We start from the raw sequence: 21,894 nt of genomic DNA on the forward strand, positions 1-21,894 counted from the left end.
GGAGAATGTCCTTTGGACAGATGAGACCAAACTGGAGCTTTTTGGTAAGGCACATCAACTCTATGTTCATAGACTCAAAAACCAAGCATACGAAGAAAAGAACACTGTCCCTACGGTGAAACATGGAGGAGGCTCAGTAATGTTTTGGGGCTGCTTTGCTGCATCTGGCACAGGGTGTCTTGAAAGTGTGCAAGGTACGATGAAATCTGAAGACTATCAAGGCATTCTGGAGAGAAATGTGCTGCCTAGTGTCAGAAAGCTTGGTCTCAGTCGCAGGTCATGGGTCTTCCAACAGGACAACGATCCAAAACACACAGCCAAAAACACCCAAGAATGGCGGAGAGAAAAGCGTTGGACTATTCTAAAGTGGCCTTCTATGAGCCCAGATCTGAATCCCATTGAACATATGTGGAAGGAGCTGAAACATGCCATTTGGAGAAGACACCCATCAAACCTGAGACAACTGGATCTGTTTGCTCATGAGGAGTGGGCCAAAATACCTGTTGACAGCTGCAGAACGCTCATTGACAAATACAGAAATCGTTTAATTGCAGTGATTGCCTCAAAAGGTTGTGCAACAAAATATTAAGTTATGGGTACCATCATTTTTGTCCAGCCCTATTTCATTAGTTTGTTTTTTTTAAATAATTATGTTAATCAACAATTCAAAAGTGATGGCTGATTTTGATTATTTAATTTTCAATAAATTTTTATTTATTGTTACTTTTGTGAGTTTCAAGTGATTTCAGTGAGAATTGTGGGTTTTTCCTTCTTTAACTGAGGGGTACCAACAATTTTGTCCACGTGTGTACATCAACTACATTGACCATCAATCAGCTAACCCTGGCAGACACAGCTCTCTACTACTGTGCTCTAGAGACACAGTGATACAAAGTGTAGCAGAGGCTGTACAAAAACCTGAACACAGATATGAGACTCCTCTTCAAAGAGGAGGGAAGTGGTATTGAGAGCACAGCTTCATATCAGATGGATTGTGCTAATTCCTGTTTTCTCACAGTCACTGTGGTTACAGCTGCTGATGAAACACTGTGGGAGGATTGACAGGAGCAGCAGATCAGTGATGCCTCCAGAAGAGATGCTGCAGAGGATTTGAGGGGAAAAACTCACCCACATCAAAACATCCAGAATTTACTGCTGTAAATATGCTGTTGTACCTCTTAAATAAAAACTCTTGAAATGCCAGATAAATATTTAGACTTCCGGATGTGGTTTTTGCTATAATATAACATCTAGTTGTCAGTGAGCTCATCAGTCAGGACTGATGTACCTGCAGCTAATAACGTTTGACTCATTTTATGCCAGCTCACATGTCTGAGATGATGAAAAACACCCAGTCTCATGAGTTCCTGATTGATCATGTCTCCATGTCCAAGATCTTTAATTATCATCAGTAATCAATGAAGTTACTGCTGTTGTGTGTAAATGTTTGCAGCTCTCTCACTCTCTTTGGAGATGCTCACATGGATCCTGCTGCTGTCTGATGCTGCTGGTATATAATGAACTCAGAGGAAAGACTACTTATGATATACATCCCTTTGCTGGTACTTGGACATTTCAGTTCCTGTGAATGAACTCCACTGCAAAACATCCACCATAACAGACACACTCTGCTGTACATTTCTAAGACATGTTTTCATGTTGTGATAGAGTCTGAAGTCTCTTCGCTCTCAGACAGGATTATGATGTAAAACTTTCTGAATGAAACCACTCACAATTTACAATTACGTTACTATGGCAATGACAGCTGACATCCCAAATTTCCAAATATTTGTGAAATGGAGTCATTTTGTGTTCAGTCCAGAATATTCAGGTAGCATCATAAAACACGTGTTGTCATGGAAACAGAAATATTCAAACTGAAAGTGTGTCTCATGTTTAAAAGGAATTGATTGATGGTGTTTATTTTCAGTCTAAATGTGACTGATTCAATCTGCTAAGCCTGCAGGACATTCTGGTGATGTGAATAAATCCAATCAACAGACATCAGCTACACTCACATAATGATGCTGCACATCGACGCTGCTACACATGATTTTAATTTCCTCAAAGGACCAGAAGTTAAATTCTTCAGGCTTAAGGTCAGGATTTATTCATAACATTCACTGATCTTTAGTAACTCAAATAACGGCTTCAGGTATTTTCTAAGCAGCTTCTGATGCCTGTGTTTTTTTTCTTTTTCTTAAGTTCAGTCCATTGCTTGTGTACAGAACATCTTTGTTCACTCATGTTCTTTGATTTTTGAGCTGCATCTTTAAATCCATCCAGAGGTTCAAAGAGAGATTCACCAAGACAGCCCTCAAAGATGTTTCAGGAAAAACTCCTGAACCAGGCTATGTTTCAATAGGAGGTTTTAATTAGTTTATTGTTATTCTGAAAGATCAAATAATCCCAGAGCTTCCCATTAGGCGCTGAGGTTGTCACAGTGAGTGTGCAAGAGGCTGGTATTTTCTTGTCTTTTTTTGTGTAATAGGTCAGATTGCCACAGCTCCCTTCTCACCCCCGTCCTTCCCACCTGACCTCCCCAATACCCTTTTCCCATCTGGTTCTTCCTCCCTCTCCTGTTCCCCTGCCCTGTCTATCTTGCCTGTCTCCCATCCGCTCCTCTGCCTTGTCTCTCCCCCTACAGCTCGGTGCCTGAGTGGAGTCTAGCTTTTCAGCTGACTCCACTCAGGCAATCAACCACCTCCACGGCTCCTGGACAGCTGAGAGACATCACGCTGATTAATCACCCCTGCAATAAGAACCAGCTCATCCTTCCACTCTCTGCCAGATTGTTGAACCAAGACACCTCAGTCAGTTCACTCTCTCGCCCTCTGTTCAGATCTGTTGCGTTTGCCTGCACTTACTTTGTTTTCTCCTGCTTCTCACACAGTTCAGCTGTCCGGGATCCCCGCCATTCTCCGGCTCTCCCCAGATCACTCTTCACCGGTTTTTCCCTGCCCGGACCCCCGTTCCTGCCTGGACCCCTTCTGTCCCTGCCTGGACCCCCCGTTTCTGGCCAAAACCCCCCACTACACCAGCCGCTCCTGCATCCTGGATTTCCCCCCACCGTGCCGTTATTCATCCCCTCAATAAATCACTCTAAATCTCCTCTGGTCTTGGTAGTGTGGCTCTCTGCTCAGGTCCAGCCCTCCCTAGTTCGTGACACAGATAGCTCTTTAAAATAATTCACAGATCCAAACAAATAAATATTCACGATTTCATGTCAAAGTAAAAACAGATTTCTTCAAAGAAGCGTCCTTTCACTAATTTGCATGCAATTTCATGAAAAGGTTACTAAAAAGTAAATGACAGGAAAAGAATTTTCCAAATCACTAAATTACCCTCAGAGTACAGTTCATTCTATCATTATGAAGAAACGATGGATTTGATTGTGAGCCAAAGCAAACAACCAACGCTGCAAAGAAGTATTTTAAGTCAACACAGTTTGAACAGTTGACGACATTTGTAAAATTATAGTGTGTGGATTCGCAAGGTTGACTGAGCCCGATCAAAACAGGCTCAATGTTTTCATTGCAACCAAATGTGCATCTACTGATTACTGAATTGAAGGGTTTGAACATAAACATGCTTCTGCTTGGTGGTCTTGTCAGAAAACACTCGTATGCAGATGAGACACAGTTGTACATGTTACTCTCCTCCAATGATCTTAAGTCAGAGAGTGAATGAGATCATCATCAGAGACAAACACTCTGTTAGTCAGAGCTGTGAGAGGAAGGAGGAAAGGATGAAGGGAGGAGCTAAACTGGGACTCAAGTACAGAAAAGACACAAACTTTCACGGTGGAGTTTGATCCAAGAACAGACAGATTGTCTTCATCTTCAAGATGCTGTCAGTGAACTTCAGTCTGTTTGTCACTTTGTTTGTGCTCACAATAAGAGGTAGGTGACATATTTAACATGAACAGAGTTTCACTGAGAAGAACTAGTAGATCACAAAGTTCTGTCTGTTCGACTTCAAATAGAAACCTTACAGCTGATGATGATTAATCTTTATTTATTCATGTCTTTCTCTGCATGTTGTGTTCTTCTCCAGAGTGTAAAGGAGAAGACAAAGTGATGCAGCCATCAGGAGATGTCATTGCTGCTGAAGGAGACACAGTTACACTGGATTGTTCTTTTGAAACAACTGCTTACAGTTCCTATGTGTTCTGGTACAAACAAGAAGTTAATGACTTTCCAAAGTACATTTTACGACGTGATTCTCATGGAAGCGGAGATAATGCTGCAGAGTTCCAGAAAGACAGATTTGATGCTGAACTCAACAAGACATCAGTTCCTCTGAAGATCCAGAATCTTCATCTGTCAGACTCTGCTGTGTACTACTGTGCTCTGAGGCCCACAGTGACAGGAAACAGTAAAACTCTGTACAAAAACTTTTGGAGCAAAGACAACAGAAAACTCCACAACATCCACTAGAGGGAGACACACTCTGTTACACTGCTATAATTTATTCAGATTCAATCTTGACTTTCTGCACAGCTCAAAATAAACCACACTCAAGGAAAGTGGATCAGTAAAATCAATGTTGTATTCTTCAGTGTTTGCTGCGTCATTTAACTCTGAAAATAAAGTCAATTTTATCCTGAAAATCAATCATTTTTGCAGAAAAGAAGATAAAACAGTGGATCAACCAAAACAGCTTCCTTCACATCACCAAAATACAAACAAGTTGGGAGGTTTCATTATCAGTTCTTTGATTGTTGAAAACAACAATCACACTAACAAGCTGGAGATGGAACAGTTAAACCATCCATCAGGACTCAGTCAGTCACTGGTTACACCATCACCATTGACAACTCCACCTTTTCTCCCTCCCTGCAGGTCAAGAGTCTGGGTGTCGTCCTCGATGGCACTCTGTCATTTCAAACTCACATCAACAACATCACCCGATCTGCATACTTTCATCTCCGTAACATTAATCGCCTCCGTCCCTCCCTCACTCCTGTCAACACCGCCATCCTGGTCCACTCTCTTGTCACCTCCCGCCTCGACTATTGTAATTCACTTCTCTCTGGTCTTCCACTCAAGTCCCTCCATAAACTCCAATTGGTCCAAAATGCATCAGCCCGAATTATCACCAGGACACCCTCTTTCCACCACATCACCCCAGTTCTCCAACAGCTTCACTGGCTTCCAATCACTTACCGTATCATCTATAAAACCATTCTGCTAACCTTCAAGGCCCTCCATCACCTCGCCCCTCCGTACCTCACTGATCTACTCCATATAAACACACCCAGCCGGCAGAGCTGTCAAGTAACGAAGTACAAATACTTCGTTACCTTACTTAAGTAGATATTTTGGTTATCTATACTTTACTGGAGTAATTATTTTTTGGACCACTTTTTACTTCTACTCCTTACATTTTCATGTAATTATCTGTACTTTCTACTCCTTACATTTTAAAAATTGCCTCGTTACTTCATTTCGACTTGTTTTTATTCCGGCTATCCAGATAAAATCCGCCATCCGAATAGAATTAATTTAATTGTGGTTGGATGAGAAGTCTCAACGTGACACCATTCCTATACCCCATTGGTTTCAAAGCGATGCAACGCGCTTGCGCATTACACACCCGCACACCGGAGCAGAATGTAGAAGCGTTAATACAGTAAATGGTGGAAGAGAAAATGTCCATGGCGGCAGACGAGGAGCTTTCCCAACCAAGCACCAGTGAGGAGGGTGCAGGCAAGGAAGACCAACCAACCCTTGTTCATCCCTGGCCTTATCTGGAGGATTTTTTTGATATAACAGGATGCAAAAACAACTCTTTTCGCATGCAATGCAAACTGTGCGCACCGAAGTACCACGAGCTAATGGCTTTCAAAAACTCACCATCAAATTTAAAGAAGCATATTGAGGTAAGTTCTAAGATTCAGTCGTGATCTGCTAATAGTAAAATTGCAATGTTTGCTATGGCTGGGTAAATGCTAAGACATGCCATGCTTTGCATGCTAGCTTATGATTCAATGTTGCAAGTTTGTTTGGTGGGCTCCGTGTAAGGTTTAAAATTCGACGTTAGCCAAATGTTTTCTGAGCTTGTATTGTTGTTATATGCAATATTTGTAAGGTAACTGTGCGGAGCTATTCCGCAGCTGGTAAATAAGGCAGGCAGTTTACAAGAATCTGCATAATTATTACCTCTGCCAGGAGGTTATGTAATCACCAGAGTTTGTCTCTGTGTGTGTGTGTGTGTGTGTGTCTGTGTGTGTGTCTGTTAACAGCATAACTCAAAAAGTCATAGACGGATTTTCACCAAATTTTTACAGGATGTCCGGAAGAGCAAGAGTAAGAATCGATTAGATTTTGGAGGTGATCTGAATCACCGTCTGGATCCAGGAATTTTTTGAAGGTCGAAGGACAATTGAGAGATGGCCTGGCGGCCATCTCTCAATTTGACAGAGATTCCTGGATCCAGACGGTGATTCGGATCACCTCCAAAATCTAATCGATTCTTACTCTTGCTCTTCCGGACATCCTGTAAAAATTTGGTGAAAATCCGTCTATGACTTTTTGAGTTATGCTGTTAACAGACAAACAGACACACACACAGACACACACAGATAGACAGACAGACAGACAGATGGCATGGCGGAGGTATGCGCTCTCCGAGTGCTTTTCTAGTTCTGTCTGTGTTTGAACGTGCGCGTGCCTGTGTTGGACATGTCATATGGGTCATTGTAAAGAGGCCCAACTTTCAGCCAAATGCTGATGTGTTTAAAATGTTTAAAACTAATTAAAGTCCCATTATCTCAGCAATGCCAGCACCTGCCTGTGGTCCTAAGAGAGTTTGGTCTGCTTAACATAATTACATAGACAAGTGAAACTACTCCCTAACTTGTAGTCTAACCTTCATTCATGAACTTCAAGAATGACATTTAATACAACAGAGGTCCCATACAGTCTGAGTTTGTGGTTTGAGTTCAATGATGTGAATCTCAATCTGTGCCTGTGCATTCATTTTCTCCACAGAAGAAACACCCGACTCATCTGGAGAGGTACAAGCAACTCACTTCAGCATCCCTCAAAAGGAAGACATCAGCTGAAGATTCTTTGGCCCCACCCTCCAAACAAACCAAGCTGTGGGAGACTCGTAAAGTTTCCCAGGCAAGTGTGGACAAATTAGTTCTCAAATTCATTGTCCAAGGCTTGCACCCACCGCACATTGTTCAGCAACAGGGCTTCATTGATCTTGTGAAACATCTTCAGCCAAATACAAATGTCATGACACGCAATACTGTTGTCAACAAAGTCACAAATGCCGCTGTTGAAATGAAAAGCAAACTGAAAGCGGCCCTTAGTGAAATTGAGTTCATAGCAACAACAACAGACTGCTGGACAGCACACTGTCGCAGTTTCATTGGTGTCACAGCGCACTGGTTTAACTCCCAGACCATGCAGAGATTCTGTGCTGCCCTGGGATGCAAGCAACTTAAAGGGTCACACACATTTTCTGCACTGGCTAGTGCCCTAAATGAAATTCACACAGAATTCAATATCAGAGACAAGATCATTCGCACTACAACTGACAATGGATCGAACTTCCTGAAAGCCTTCAGAGTTTATGGGAAGACTGACAAGAACAACAATCCTGAACCTGTAGGAGAGCGTGCTGAAGAAGAGGACGATGGTGGCCAAAATGATGATACTGATGAAGAAGAAGAAAGCATTGAGGGTGTTGAATTTGTTGATACTGGAGCCCTTTTGGACAAAGATGACTACTTGGAATATCAACTACCCAAGCACCATCGCTGCGCCTGCCACCTCCTCAATCTGGTGTCCACAGTTGATGCTTCAAAAGCAGAGGACAACCCATTGTACAAGCGCATATCAAGGTCCACATTTGCCAAATGCTCTAGCCTGTGGAACAAAAGTTCAAGAACAACCATCGCATCTGAAGTGATTAAAGACCACTGCACACTCCAACTGATAAGGCCTGTTGCTACAAGGTGGAATTCATTCTTCTCCGCTGCGGAAAGAATTGTGAGAATAACAAGAGAACAAGGTGAAGGAGCACTTGCAGCTGTCTGCAGTAAGCTGGATATACAAAAGTAAGTGTTTGTTTTTCTGTCTTCTGCCTTTAATAAAGAGATTACCCAATCACTGTCACAATTTTATTCTTTTGAATGCACAATATGCAGTCCCCATGTTTACTCTGGATGTTATTTGTAGCAACATAACTAAATTTCTGAAAGTCTCAGATGACAGTATTTTCCTTTTTAATTATCAGTTCCTTCAGTTAAAGGTTCTATATCAAGTAAGCTAAATGTTCCATGTTGTATTTTTCTTTTATTTGTGCAGGTTTACTCCAGTGGAACTTGCATTTCTTGCAGAATATGTGAAGACAATGAGCCCAGTGGCCAAGGCAGTGGATGTTCTTCAGGGAGAAACCAGTGTGCAGATGGGATGGCTGCTCCCCACCATAACTCTACTAAAGACCAAGCTCCAGAACCTTCAGGTCACCTCCAAGTTTTGTGAGCCTTTGATTGCTGCACTTCTTTCTGGCATTGAAAAACGCTTCGGAGAAATGCTTGCAGATCCAGAGCTGATAGCCGCAGCCATTCTGGTTCCCAAATTTAAAACCTGCTGGACAAGTGATGAAAACATCTTGAAACTTGGTAAGTATCTCACCTCTCAACTTGCTCTTAATATGTGTAATTTCTTTGGGGACAGTGAAATGAGTTTGAAATGACATTTAACGACACACGCACAGAACAATCAATGGCACAATTACTACACTGTAATATAATGTAAATTGTTTGGATTTTTGTTTTTATTCCACAGGCCTTGACTACATAAAAAGCCACTTGAGCTGTCAGGAAAGGAATCCTGTCTCTGAGGGCTCCCTGTCATCTGAGGAAGAGGACTTCTTTTCCTCCTTAAAGAAGACTGGCCCCCTTGAAAAGACCCAGCAGCTGGATGCATACCTGGGGTGCCCAGGAGACATGACAGAGGTGATGAAGTCCTTCCCAGCTGTGTGCCACCTATCACTGAAGCTTAATACGGCACTCCCTGCCTCAGCAGCCTGTGAAAGACTGTTCAGTGTTGCAGGGCTGATCTTCAGGCCAAGAAGAGCGTGCATTGGCTCAGTAAACTTTGAGAACCAGCTACTTTTGCGGCTGAACAAAGACTATTGGTAACTCTTTGTTGCTTGTCCTTTGCTTGACTGATGTCAGTCTTTATGTTAAAAGTGCCTGTTACATCTCCTTAAATTTGAATCGTTGCGATTACCTACAGAAATGGGCATGACCAAGAATGTGGCACAATAAAGGTTAATTGATAATATGCGTCTGATGATTTACTATTTGCACCATTCCAACAACTAGTCATCATATTTGCTGCTCCATGAAACACGTGTTAATTGTCAGTAGTACACACACATGATTCTGTAATATATATTTACTAAAATGCATTCCTTTTCAATGGACATATATGAGGTGGAAACAGATAGCCTATTCTAGTGCATTCCAAATTTTTCAACATTAGTCGTTATAACCTTTTAGAAAATGTGTTTTATGATTGCACTCTAGCCATTTTTTCCCTCACATTACTTTTACTTTTATACTTTTAAGTAGTTTTAAAATCAGTACTTTTGTACTTTTACTTGAGTAAAAAGCTGGAGTTGATACTTCAACTTCTACAAAAGTCTTTTTGAACGTTATTATCTATACTTCTACTTAAGTAATGAATGCAAATACTTTTGACACCTTTGCCAGCCGGACGCTTAGATCATCTTCCTCTCTCAGTCTCACCATCCCCCCTGCCCGCATGACCACCATGGGCTCCAGAGCTTTCAGTCGTGCTGCTCCCCGCCTCTGGAACTCCCTCCCACCTGATATCAGAAACATCAACACACTACACATTTTCAAATCCACTCTCAAAACCCACCTGTTCAAACTGGTTTACTCTCTTTGACCTCCAGTCCTCCTTCTGTTTTAAAATTGCTAAATTTTCTTTTTTAAATTCTAAAATTCTTATGTTTTAAACTGTGTATTTTGAATCTGTTTTTATTCTGTTTCCTCTGTACGGTGACCTTGAGTGTCTTGAAAGGCGCCTATAAATAAAATGTATTATTATTATTATTATTATACAGGACCTTCCTCAGCATCTGTTGTCAGGAGGTATTTGGTCTGTTTGAGGCTGAAATCACATTTAGGTACCATTACTTATGACAATTAGATTTTTAGGCCTATTTTAAAAGAAAACACCGATGTTCTAATTGTGAGATCCTCTGGGAGGGATTTTCACAGATTAGGGCCTTGATCAGTGGATCTGAAATTAGCGACCATTGATTATTCTGCCAATGGTTTTAAGAGTAAAAAATTTTAGAAAACAAAGAAAAACATTGATCAGTGCCTCCCAAAGTCCAAGTAGACAAATGTCTTGTTTCACCTCCAACCCAAAAGCATTTACTGTCACAGAGGAGGAAAGAAACCAGAAAATTCTCACATTAAAAAAGCTGTAATCGGAGGATTCTGACACATTTTGTTGAAAACATTCCACTGATCAATCAACCATCAAAACTGTTCACTATTATTTATGAATTGATAACTAATCAATGACAGATAAATCATTGCTGCTTGAATCAACAGAAAATGATTACTTTTTCCCACAAGTTTTGCTGAACAATTCATAGATTTCAAATTGAAATTTGAAAAAATGCAATTAGCGAAACGCTAAGGCTGTAATAAAATCCACCATTAATTTTTTTCCCCAAATCATTCAGTTCTGGTCACATGGAGAGATTCAGGAACAGTCAGAAGGTTTCTGCTCAAGAATCTTAAACAGCCAACAGGTTCATAGTTAAAACACAACAAATAAGAGTCTCTCTGGCTGTGCAAGACTTTAAACACCACTAAAACCAGTTGTACATGTTACTCTCCTCCAATGATCTTAAGATAGAGAGTGAATGAAATCATCAGCAGAGACAAACACTCTGTTAGTCAGAGCTGTGAGAGGAAGGAGGAAAGGATGAAGGGAGGAGCTAAACTGGGACTTAAGTACAGAAAAGACACAAACTTTCACAGTGGAGTTTGATCCAAGAACAGACAGATTGTCTTCATCTTCAAGATGCTGTCAGTGAACTTCAGTCTGTTTGTCACTTTGTTTGTGCTCACAATAAGAGGTAGGTGACATATTTAACATGAACAGAGTTTCACTGAGAAAAACTAGTAGATCACAAAGTTCCATCTGTTCTATGTGGAATAAAATTCTTAACAGACAAGGATTATTGTTGAATCATTTTTATTGATTCATTTCTTCCTCTGCATGTTGTGTTCTTCTCCAGAGTGTAAAGGAGAAGACAAAGTGATGCAGCCATCAGGAGATGTCATTGCTGCTGAAGGAGACACAGTTACACTGGATTGTACTTTTGAAACAACTGCTTCCAGTTCCTATGTGTTCTGGTACAAACAAGAAGTTAATGACTTTCCAAAGTACATTTTACGACGTGATACTTATGGAACTGGAGATAATGCTGCAGAGTTCCAGAAAGACAGATTTGATGCTGAACTCAACAAGACATCAGTTCCTCTGAAGATCCAGAAGCTTCATCTGTCAGACTCTGCTGTGTACTACTGTGCTCTGAGGCCCACAGTGACAGGAAACAGCAAAACTCTGTACAAAAACTTTTGGAGCAAAGACAACAGAAAACTCCACAACATCCACTAGAGGGAGACACACTCTGTTACACTTCGAGTTTATTTAGATTCAATCTTGATAAAAATCAATGTTGTCTTCCTCAGTCTTTTCTGCCTCATTTAACTCTGAAAATAAAGTCAATTTTATCCTGAAAATCAATCATTTTTGCAGAAAAGAAGATAAAATAGTGGCTCAACCAAAACTGCTTCTTTCACAGCACCAAAATACAAACAAGTTGGGAGGTTTCACCATCAACTCCTTAATTGCTGAAAAACAACAATTGCACAGACAAGCTGGAGATGGAACAGTTAAACCATCCACCAGGACTCACTCAAAGAGGGTAATACATAGGGTTGCCAACTCCCTGAAAAATAAATAAGGGACACCTCGATGGCAGGGCTGGCTGACCCGATTGCCTTCACCCCTCCCAGCATGGTGAAATTTTTTATTTTTTGCCTTTTTTTTGTGCGTGAAACGATTTTTAACCTTTTTTGAGTCAAACCTGAGTTTAATTAGATGCATGTTTTTGAGTGATACAAATATATGGAAAACAAATTATTATTCAACAATTTATTTTTTAGTGGAAAATAACAACCCATTCACACCTGACTAGGGCACTTAACAAACCCTACTGTGTGAGGGAATGACCTAATGACTCCCATAATGAGGTTATGGTATTTACAATTTACCTCCTGCTACAAGAGTGTACTGATGGTTTAAGAAAAACACTAAAACAGAATTTGATTTTAATGTTTTAGTGGGAAAAAACTATGAAATTAAGCTCTCTTTTTTTTTTTGCAGCTTTTATTTAATTGCACAGGGCAGTTCTCTCTCTGGGAACAAAGTGGCTTCTTCTATTGCTTCCTGGGAGGGTATGAGTAACTAGCATACGTCTGAATGACAGTGATCTGGAGAAGTTTGTTTGTTCATTACTGTAAAAAACATCCTCTCAACTCTCTCTCGTAATTATCAGGTAGCGATACTCTTTCCTGTTCAGTGCCAAAGTTATTGATTTGCATAAGCAGCACATGGCTAATTGAATATTCATGAGATAAGCACGGTGGAGCCGGTTAGCATTCTAAAGGCTATCCAGGCTAGCAGCGGTGAAGACGTAAAGCTGATGGAGGGATAAAAAACAAAGGGACAGCACAAAACTACCAACAAACGGAGGACAACACCTAACTATTACTGGACCAGAGAACAACACCTAACTATTACTGGACCGGAGGAGCCATTTTTCATGGCTGGATGTTTAAGTTTAAGATGAACAGCGGCTGCAGCTAAATTCATTACCGCGGTCAAGCCAGCCCTCACTCCGAAACGCTTGGTCAAACTCGCCCTCAGTTGGAAAAGCAGTGCGCGCATTTACTAAACAATACGTAAAGAGCGATCTTTTTTAAATTGCCGTTATTATTCAAGCGTGTGACATCCGCTAAGAATCACTTCAGTCTCATGTGGATTTTCAGAATAAAAGCCCCCTGAAAAGCCATATTTTTTTAGACATATCATGTACATTAGCATTCATATTTCTCCCAAACTACGAGTTATTGTTCAACCGTTCCACTTCAGATTGATAGGATTCCACCTGTGTGTAACGCTTATCACTGGGGCAGTAAAAGGGTCAAGAAATAAATAAACGTTAGGACTAGTAGTATGCAATGGGATGGATCTGACAACAAAGGAAACCGGGTTCATGTAGGAGCTTGGAGGTGAATGAAGACCAGAGGAGACAGAAATTAAGTTTAAGTGAATTATATTGTAAGAATAATTGAAAATAAAATGAACAATATCTCAGAGACAAATCATTCAACAGAGGACAACAAACAAAGGAAAAAAAAAGAAAAAAAACCTTGCATCAAGTATAAGATGACACTTCTTTTTTAAGTTTGGTTTGAGCGCACAATCTGCTTTATCACGATCCTTGACTTGAGCTCACGGTTCAGTTTATAATAATCCACAATCCGGAGAAGTGGGTAAATAAAAAAAAAATATTTGATTCTACCAGGCTTCAGCTCGCCACCTCAGTAGAGGAATCTGGTCCCATTCAGTGGACGTGATGTGGGACGGGGGGAAAAAACCTGACCTGGAAAGAGGTCATAGGAGAAAACCAATAAGTTTCTCCGTTACTAACATTGTCTTCTGTTAACAGATTAAATTCTTATTCCATCCCATTTCTTATTTCATCAGTAGATTAACACATCATTCACATTTTTTCCAATCAATCAAATGAACGAATAAACATTTACAGTTGCGCAACATTTAAATAAAACAATAGGTTCAGTGTAAAGGTCATTATTAGTACTAATAGCCTAACCCCATTACTGTTCATGGACCGCTAGCTTAGCATTGCTATTAGCATGGCTTTATCAACAATTAATTACAAAACAAACAGAGGTATCGGCAAACAGCAAATGTATGACATAGTACTAGTTGTACCCTAAACACAAGAGTCATTTCAGCCATGTTTGGGCATCTGACGAGAAATCAGGAGCCCAAACACAGACAAGAAAGCAGACGAAAATAGTCCGGCGACAACCCGGAAGTGGCAAAAACACATAAAATCACGGGATCTAATGAATAATACGTAATATTGAACATAGGACCTATGTCAGTACATATTAGTTTGACTCACCATTGATTCTGAGAGGTGTGTAGCGGAGGATGGAGGAGTTTGAAGCCGGGGTGCTGCCGGTTCTCTATTAGCATGAAAACAAGACGTGCCAGACATGAGTGCCGCGGCTTAAGTGTTAGCGACACGACTATACAATTTTCAAGCACCTTACCGTAGAGTTATGGAGGGTTTGGCACAAATGTCCAAATTTGAGAGAGCAATGATGATTTGAAAGTGAGTAACAGAAGCGAACACAGTCACAGCCGGAGTGCAGGACTGGCAGTGGGCGCAGCCATCTTGTTTTTTTGGCTAGTCAGGGTCTGAGCCAATCACAGTGCAGGAGGCCCGGAGCTGTGATTAGTGCCACACAGTTCAGGTGTGGGGAGGAATTATGGGGCGTTCAAGTGACCTGGGTTACATGTGGAAGACATCTATTAAAAATCTTGCCAGTCTCATTTGGTATTTCAGAATAAAAGCCATTTGAACTCTTTCATTTCACTGTAATCTTATAAGGTCGTTTTCTCGGCTATCGTGAGCAATTTTTTTTTCTTAGAATTAAAATGATTGTGAAAATATTTTCTATTTCTTCACAGTAACAGGCCAAAATGGCTGAAAATCAGTCTTGGACAGTTATGATATCATTTACAAATAAAGTTTGACTCTCTACAATTGTGTGCCATTTTGTGTTTTTATTACGGTTATGTTCGACTGTAGACATGTATTTTGCAAACACTGTAAACACACACACACACACACTAATATATGTTAGAGAAGCAGATAATGGCAGTAAAGTCATTTATTTAAATAATTTGAAGAGACAATATATGATTACGCGATATATACATATATAAACAAAATACTGACTAATGAACACATATTTCTATATAAAACAATAGAAGTTATATATCAGAGAAAATGATTACATATAAATCATAGATAGAGTATCAACATCATTCACATATATATAGGCAATAATAGATAAAAGTTAAATAATAGAGAAAATCATACTACATATATAAATCATGTATGGAGTATCACTATAATCAATATATCATAAAACTGACTAATGTGTTCATTAGTCAGTTGGCAACCCTAGTAATACAGGACCCTCCTCAGCATCTGTTGCCAGGGAGCATTTGGTCTGTTAAAGGTCGAAATCACATTTAGGTACCAGTGTTTTTGATAATAAACTTTTTAGGCCTATTTTAGAAGAAAACACTGATGTTTTAATTATGAGATCCTCTGATAGGGCTTTCCACAGTTTAAGGCCTTGAACAGTGGATCTGAAATTAGCGACCATTGATTATTCTGCCAATGGTTTTAAGAGTAAAAAATTTTAGAAAACAAGGAAAAACATTGATCAGTGCTTCCCAAAGTCTAAGTCGACAAATATCTTGTTTCATCCACAACCCAAAGGCATTCAGTTCACTGTCACAGAGGAGGAAAGAAACCAGAAAATTCTCACATTAAGGAAGGTGTAATCGGAGGATTCTGACATATTTTGTTGAAAACATTCCACTGATCAATCAACCATCAAAACTGTTCACTATTATTTATGAATTGACAGTTAATCATTGATAGATGAATCATTGCTGCTTGAATCAACAGAAAATGATTACTTTTTTACCACAAGTTTTGCTGAACAATTCATAGATTTCAAATCGAAATTGAAATTTGAATAAATGCAATTAGTGAAACGCTAAGGCTGTAATAAAGTCCACTATTAACTTTTTTCCCCAAATCATTCAGTTCTGGTCACATGGAGAGATTCAGGAACAGTCAGAAGGTTTCTGCTCGAGAATCTTAAACAGCCAACGGGTTCATAAGGAATTAAAACACAGCAAAAGAGTGTCTGGCTCTGTGAGACTTTAACAACCAACCAAAACCAGTTGTGCATGTTACTCTCCTCCAATGATCTTAAGTCAGTGAGTGAATGAGATCATCAGCAGAGACAAACACTCTGTTAGTCAGAGCTGTGAGAGGAAGGAGGAAAGGATGAAGGGAGGAGCTAAACTGGGACTCAAGAACAGAAAAGACACAAACTTTCACAGTGGAGTTTGATCCAAGAACAGACAGATTGTCTTCATCTTCAAGATGCTGTCAGTGAACTTCAGTCTGTTTGTCACTTTGTTTGTGCTCACAATAAGAGGTAGGTGACATATTTAACATGAACAGAGTTTCACTGAGAAAAACTAGCAGATCACAAAGTTCTATCTGTTTGACATAAAATAGAACCCTTACAGCCAAGGAATATTGTTGAATCATATTTATTGATTCTTTCCTTTCTCTGCATGTTGTGTTCTTCTCCAGAGTGTAAAGGAGAAGACAAAGTGATGCAGCCATCAGGAGATGTCATTGCTGCTGAAGGAGACACAGTTACACTGGATTGTACTTTTGAGAGCAGTTACACAACACAATCTACTTTGTTCTGGTACAAACAAGAAGTTAATAGGTTTCCAGAGTACATTTTACGACGTCAAGCTTATGGAACCGGAGATAATGCTGCAGAGTTCCAGATAAACAGATTTGATGCTGAACTCAACAAGACATCAGTTCCTCTGAAGATCCAGAAGCTTCATCTGTCAGACTCTGCTGTGTACTACTGTGCTCTGCAGCCCACAGTGACAGGAAACAGTAAAACTCTGTACAAAAACCTTTGGACCAAAGACAACAGAAAACTCCACAACAGCCACTAGAGGGAGACACACTCTGTTACACTTCTAAGACATGTTTTCATGTTTTGATAGAATCTGAAGTCATTTTGCTCTCACACAGGAATATGATGTAAAACTTTCCCAATGAAACCACTGATAACTTAGTGACATTACCATGGCAATGATAACTGGTATCCCAAAATTTCAAACTGATACTTAAATGATTTTTTTTTTAATGAAGTTCAATCCTTTTTTGTTCAGTTGAGGAGTTGTCATAAATTGATAATTAATTGATGGTCTTTATATTCATTTTAAATCTGAATGATTCAACCTGCTGACCCTGCAGGGCATTCTGGTGATGTGAATAAATCTAATGAAAACACATCAACTACACTCACATAATGATGCTGCACATCAACGCTGCTACACATGAATTTAATTTCCTGTGGAAAGAATCAGAAGTTAAATTCTTCAGGCCCAAGTTCAGGATTTATTCAGAACATCCACTGATCTTCATGAGCTCAAACAAAAGATTCAGGTATTTTCTAAGCAGCTTCTGATGTCTCCTTTTTGTTTTTAATTTCAGGCCATTCCTTATGTAGAGAGTGTACTAGTTCACTCATGTTCTTTGATTTTTGAGCTGCATCTTTAAATCCATCCAGAGGTTTCTAGTGGGATTCACTGAGACGGCCCTCAACAATGTTCTGGAACAATTCCTTAATCAGGCAGCTTTGGTTTAGTTGGAGGATTGCTTGAGTTTATTGTAATGCTGAAATGACAAATAATCACAGAGCTTCCTATTAGGCACTGAGGTTGTCACAATGAGGGTGTGGGGTGCTGGTATTTTCTTGTCTTTTTTGTGTTGTAGGTCATTTAGCTTTTTGAAGTTTTTTTTCCTTTTATTGTTTCTCAGAACTGAATGGTCATCAGTTTAATTTGGCTTTCTTGAAGAGAATTTGCAAAAACAAACAAATGAATATTCAATATTTCATGTCGACGTAAAAAGACATGTTTTCAAAGGAGTGTCCCTTTTTTGAAATTGCAAGAAATTCCGTGAAAAGGTTTTTAAAAAGTAAACGTCAGGGGATGATTTATTTTTTTTTTAAATCCAAATCACCAAATAACCTTCGGAGTACAGTTAAATCCATCATTGAGAAACAATGGATTTGATTGTGAGCCGAAGTAAACAACCAAAGCTGCACAGTAACGGTTGAGAGTCTGGATTGGCCGAGTCAAATCCTAGAGCTTAATCCAACTTAGAATCTATGGCTGGACTTGAAACAGACTGTTCATTTACAGTTTGAGCAGTTTTGCAATGAAGAAATTCATAAAATTCCAGTGTATGGATTTGCAAGGTTGACTGAGACCTATCAACACAGACTCAATGTTGTAATTGCAGCCAAATACGTATCTACTTAATTCTCATCTGAATGGTTGGGACATAAACATGCCTCTGCTTGGTAATGTCAGGAAACATTTGTATGCAAACGACACACAGTTGTACATGTTACTCTCCTCCAATGATCTTAAGTTAGTGAGTGAATGAGATCATCATCAGAGACAAACACTCTGTTAGTCAGAGCTGTGAGAGGAAGGAGGAAAGGATGAAGGGAGGAGCTAAACTGGGACTCAAGTACAGAAAAGACACAAACTTTCACAGTGGAGTTTGATCCAAGAACAGACAGATTGTCTTCATCTTCAAGATGCTGTCAGTGAACTTCAGTCTGTTTGTCACTTTGTTTGTCCTCACAATAAGAGGTAGGTGACATAAATAACATGAACAGAATTTCACTGAGAAAAAAACTAGGAGATCACAAAGTTCCTGCTTTACAGGTGTTGACTCATCTCCTTTAATCAATCGTATTCATTTTTCTTGTTTTCCTCTGCATGTTCTGTTATAATTCAGAGTGTAAAGGAGAAGACAAAGTGATGCAGCCATCAGGAGATGTCATTGCTGCTGAAGGAGACACAGTTACACTGGATTGTACTTTTGAGACCAGTTCCAATACTCGTACATTATTCTGGTACAAACAAGAAGTGAATGGTTTTCCAAAGTACATTTTAAGACGTGGTTATTCTGGAGCTGATAATGCTCCAGAGTTCCACAAATACAAATTTGATGCTGAACTCAACAAGACATCAGTTCCTCTGAAGATCCAGAAGCTTCATCTGTCAGACTCTGCTGTGTACTACTGTGCTCTGAGGCCCACAGTGACAGGAAACAGTAAAACTCTGTACAAAAACCTTTGGAGCAAAGACAACAGAAAACTTCACAACATCCACTAGAGGGAGACACACTCCAACACTTCCATAATGTGACCTCGATTCTTGGTCCAATTCACCATCTGTTATAATACAGACAAGCCTCTGCTCCAGAAGCTTCTGCCAGTGTCAGACTCTGTTGTGGAGTCTTTTTTTGTTTTTTAAACTCTCCTACATAACAGTTCAAACCTTTCTGAATGAACAGCCAGCCCCAGGAAACGAATGACAGAATTTCTCATATTTCACTCTGGCACAACATCAACATATTCAGACTTTTACAGCATCAGTATTTTTTCTTTTTTTACATTTAAAAGACCCTGTGTCATCTAATTTGAATGCCTGATGGATGCAGCTCTCTTCTACACCACTCATGGTCAGTCTTTTGCTGAACCCGTGTCCACAAGCTCATCACAAGTGCTGCTCCGCATCACATCCATCCAGATGTTGTGATGGATGAGATTATCAAGATGTTAAGATTGTTTTCGACTGATGAAGAGGATATATCTCTAATCACTCAAGGTCAGTCTGACCTGATGGCGAGAACAAGGGTGACAACTGAGGTGATTTGCTTTAAACTTTAATGGGAAATGTCATAACAAGAGTTTGCTTTAACAGTCTGGTAAGTGAAATTTCAACTTCTGTAACACACAAATCTAACATCAGAAATTAATATCACTCCCATTACTGCTATAACTAATATAAACAAATGCATACAACATATGACAACAATGAAAGATTAAACATATGATTGCAACAACACAAGTAAATCACTTTTTCCTCTACAGTGTTCAGCCTGGCTCTTCAGCCTGTTTGACAACCAGACCACATCTGGTCTAATCATTGAGGACTGTTGATGTATTTCCTCAGTTTTTCGTTCTTGTACACAACATGTCACACACATTAGTGACTGCTTCTGTCAGCCTTCTCCTGTTTGAGTCTCAATCAAAGCATTGATGGATCAGAATGCAGAGCTCCTCCCTCCCCTGTACAGTGTTTTCGCACCATGCTGGCAGTGGGGAAATTTCCAGGGACCAGGTGATTAAAGACCTCAGTCTAAGAGTGTTTTAAATCCAAGACTAATCCCCTCCACAAGTTTTATTCTCACGAGTGTGGATTGCTGCATGCTTTTTGCATTCCGTTTGGACACGAAACCTTTTTCCACCGGTGTTGCAAGGGTATGGCTTCTCCTCTGTGTGAGTTCTGATGTGGTGACTCAAATGATCACTTCTACTGAAACATTTCCCACAAGTGTTGCAAATGTGTGGCTTGTCACCTGTGTGAATTCTCATGTGAATAGTCAAACTGCATTTATGAGCGAAACTTTTACCGCATGTTTTACAAGAGTAACGCTTCTCAGCTGAGTGAGTTTTCATGTGGGCTTTCAGGTATTTACTATGATTAAAACATTTTCCACAAGTTTTGCAAGCAAACCCATTCTGACTGGTGTGGATTTCTGTATGATGCTTAAATTTAGCAGGGTCACTAAATTTTTTTCCACAGGTTGTACAAAGGTATGGTGTCTCCCCTGTGTGAATTCTCATGTGCATATTTAAATAGTAGTTTTCAGTAAAACCTTTCCCACATGTTTGACAAGCTAACGGCTTCACACCTGTGTGGACAGTGTAATGTTTCCGTAAATGGTGATTATATTTAAAGACTCTTCCACAGACATCACATGTTTTACACTTTCTATCTGTGTCAGTATCACAGTGACGCTCTGGCATGGCAGGGTTGTCTACTTTTTTGTAGTGATGTTTCTTCTTTGGGTTCAACTCTGCATTTTTAGTTGATCCTGAGTCTACATGCTTGCTTCCTCCCTGATCTGGACACTCGACTGCATGGAGGTTGTATGACAGCAGCTGGTTGCTGTTTGGGTCTGATCCACTGTGGTCGCTTTCCTGATAAGAAGTCACAACAAATGTCTCAGTCTGCTGCTTCGGTACAAGCTGCTCTTGCTCCTGACTGGTGCAGAATTTCTCCTGTGTCTCTTCAACATGTGTAGCCTCTTGGTCCTCCTGGTACAGTCGCGTGCATAGTTCCTCCTGCTCCTCTTTAACTTGGAGAGTCTTTGGGTCCTTTTGGTACAAACTTGAGCTGATGTCTTCGTTACAGGGTGGCTTGTTGGAGAGGAACCTCTCCTCCATACAGACATCTTGCCGTGGGAAGTCTGACGGAACAGACAGACAGACACAAGGTCAGTTATACCCTTCTGCACCTATAAGCACATACACTGCCAGTCAAAAATTTGGACACACCAACTTGGCGAAACATTTAAAAGACAAGCATCCAGACTTGTACACAGAATTCAATGTGAGTGCATTTGAATTCACATGTTATCATTGTTGCTCATATCTAATTACGTTACAATGATTAGATGAGCCCAGGCCATAGCATAGCTGCATGGCAAAGTAACAAGCGTGTCCAGCCTTGTTTGTCCCGTATAATAGTTTTGTGACATTTAGGGCTGAAAAGATTCCTCGGATAATCCGAATAATTCGATTACAAAATATCCTCGGGGCAAATTGTGTGCCTCGAAGCCTCGTTTAATATATAAATATATCTAAAATATATATATGGACTACTATACAGCTCAGGGTGTTTGACACGGACGGAACGGTCATTTCTGTGGCACAACGCGCCTGCTACCTCCGCTGCTGCACGGCTTGTAAAATCATGAAGGAAGAGAAAAGAGAAGGACAGAAAG

At 40.0% G+C, this 21,894-nt stretch overlaps 3 protein-coding genes across 4 annotated transcripts in view; 2 read left to right on the forward strand and 1 right to left on the reverse strand.

The window, feature by feature from the left end:
- Window positions 1-21,894, forward strand: part of LOC110968563 (T cell receptor alpha chain MC.7.G5-like) — a 318,096-nt gene that overhangs the window by 174,946 nt on the left and 121,256 nt on the right. Inside the window, exon 4 of the mRNA XM_051953181.1 lies at window positions 18,835-19,139. Within this exon, the coding sequence (XP_051809141.1) occupies window positions 18,835-19,139 (305 nt within the window). The remainder of the gene's footprint in view (window positions 1-18,834; window positions 19,140-21,894) is intronic.
- Window positions 1-21,894, reverse strand: part of LOC127535334 (zinc finger protein 267-like) — a 167,312-nt gene that overhangs the window by 141,845 nt on the left and 3,573 nt on the right. The window contains exon 3 of one of the 2 annotated variants that reach the window (XM_051953138.1): window positions 19,752-21,357. The exons of the other annotated variant lie outside the window; for it this stretch is intronic. Within the exon in view, the coding sequence (XP_051809098.1) occupies window positions 20,267-21,357 (1,091 nt within the window). The 3' untranslated portion in view covers window positions 19,752-20,266. Of the gene's footprint in view, window positions 1-19,751; window positions 21,358-21,894 lie in introns of those variants that run through there. 2 annotated transcript variants of the gene reach the window in all.
- Window positions 5,475-9,308, forward strand: LOC127535333 (uncharacterized). The gene is made up of 4 exons (XM_051953134.1): window positions 5,475-5,884; window positions 6,996-8,074; window positions 8,325-8,641; window positions 8,808-9,308. Exons 1-4 carry the CDS (start codon window positions 5,639-5,641, stop codon window positions 9,161-9,163), a joined length of 1,998 nt encoding a protein of 665 aa, XP_051809094.1. The 5' UTR covers window positions 5,475-5,638; the 3' UTR covers window positions 9,164-9,308.

The sequence above is a fragment of the Acanthochromis polyacanthus genome, chromosome 9 (assembly GCF_021347895.1).
Source record: "Acanthochromis polyacanthus isolate Apoly-LR-REF ecotype Palm Island chromosome 9, KAUST_Apoly_ChrSc, whole genome shotgun sequence".
NCBI classification, from domain to species: Eukaryota; Metazoa; Chordata; class Actinopteri; family Pomacentridae; genus Acanthochromis; species Acanthochromis polyacanthus.

Coding starts and splice junctions, on each gene's coding strand:
- LOC127535333 (XM_051953134.1), top strand. CDS start 5,639: ATGGTGGAAGAGAAAATGTCCATGGCGGCAGACGAGGAGCTTTCCCAA. Junction 8,075..8,324: donor AGTAAGCTGGATATACAAAA/GTAAGTGTTTGT, acceptor TTATTTGTGCAG/GTTTACTCCAGTGGAACTTG. Junction 8,642..8,807: donor TGAAAACATCTTGAAACTTG/GTAAGTATCTCA, acceptor TTTATTCCACAG/GCCTTGACTACATAAAAAGC.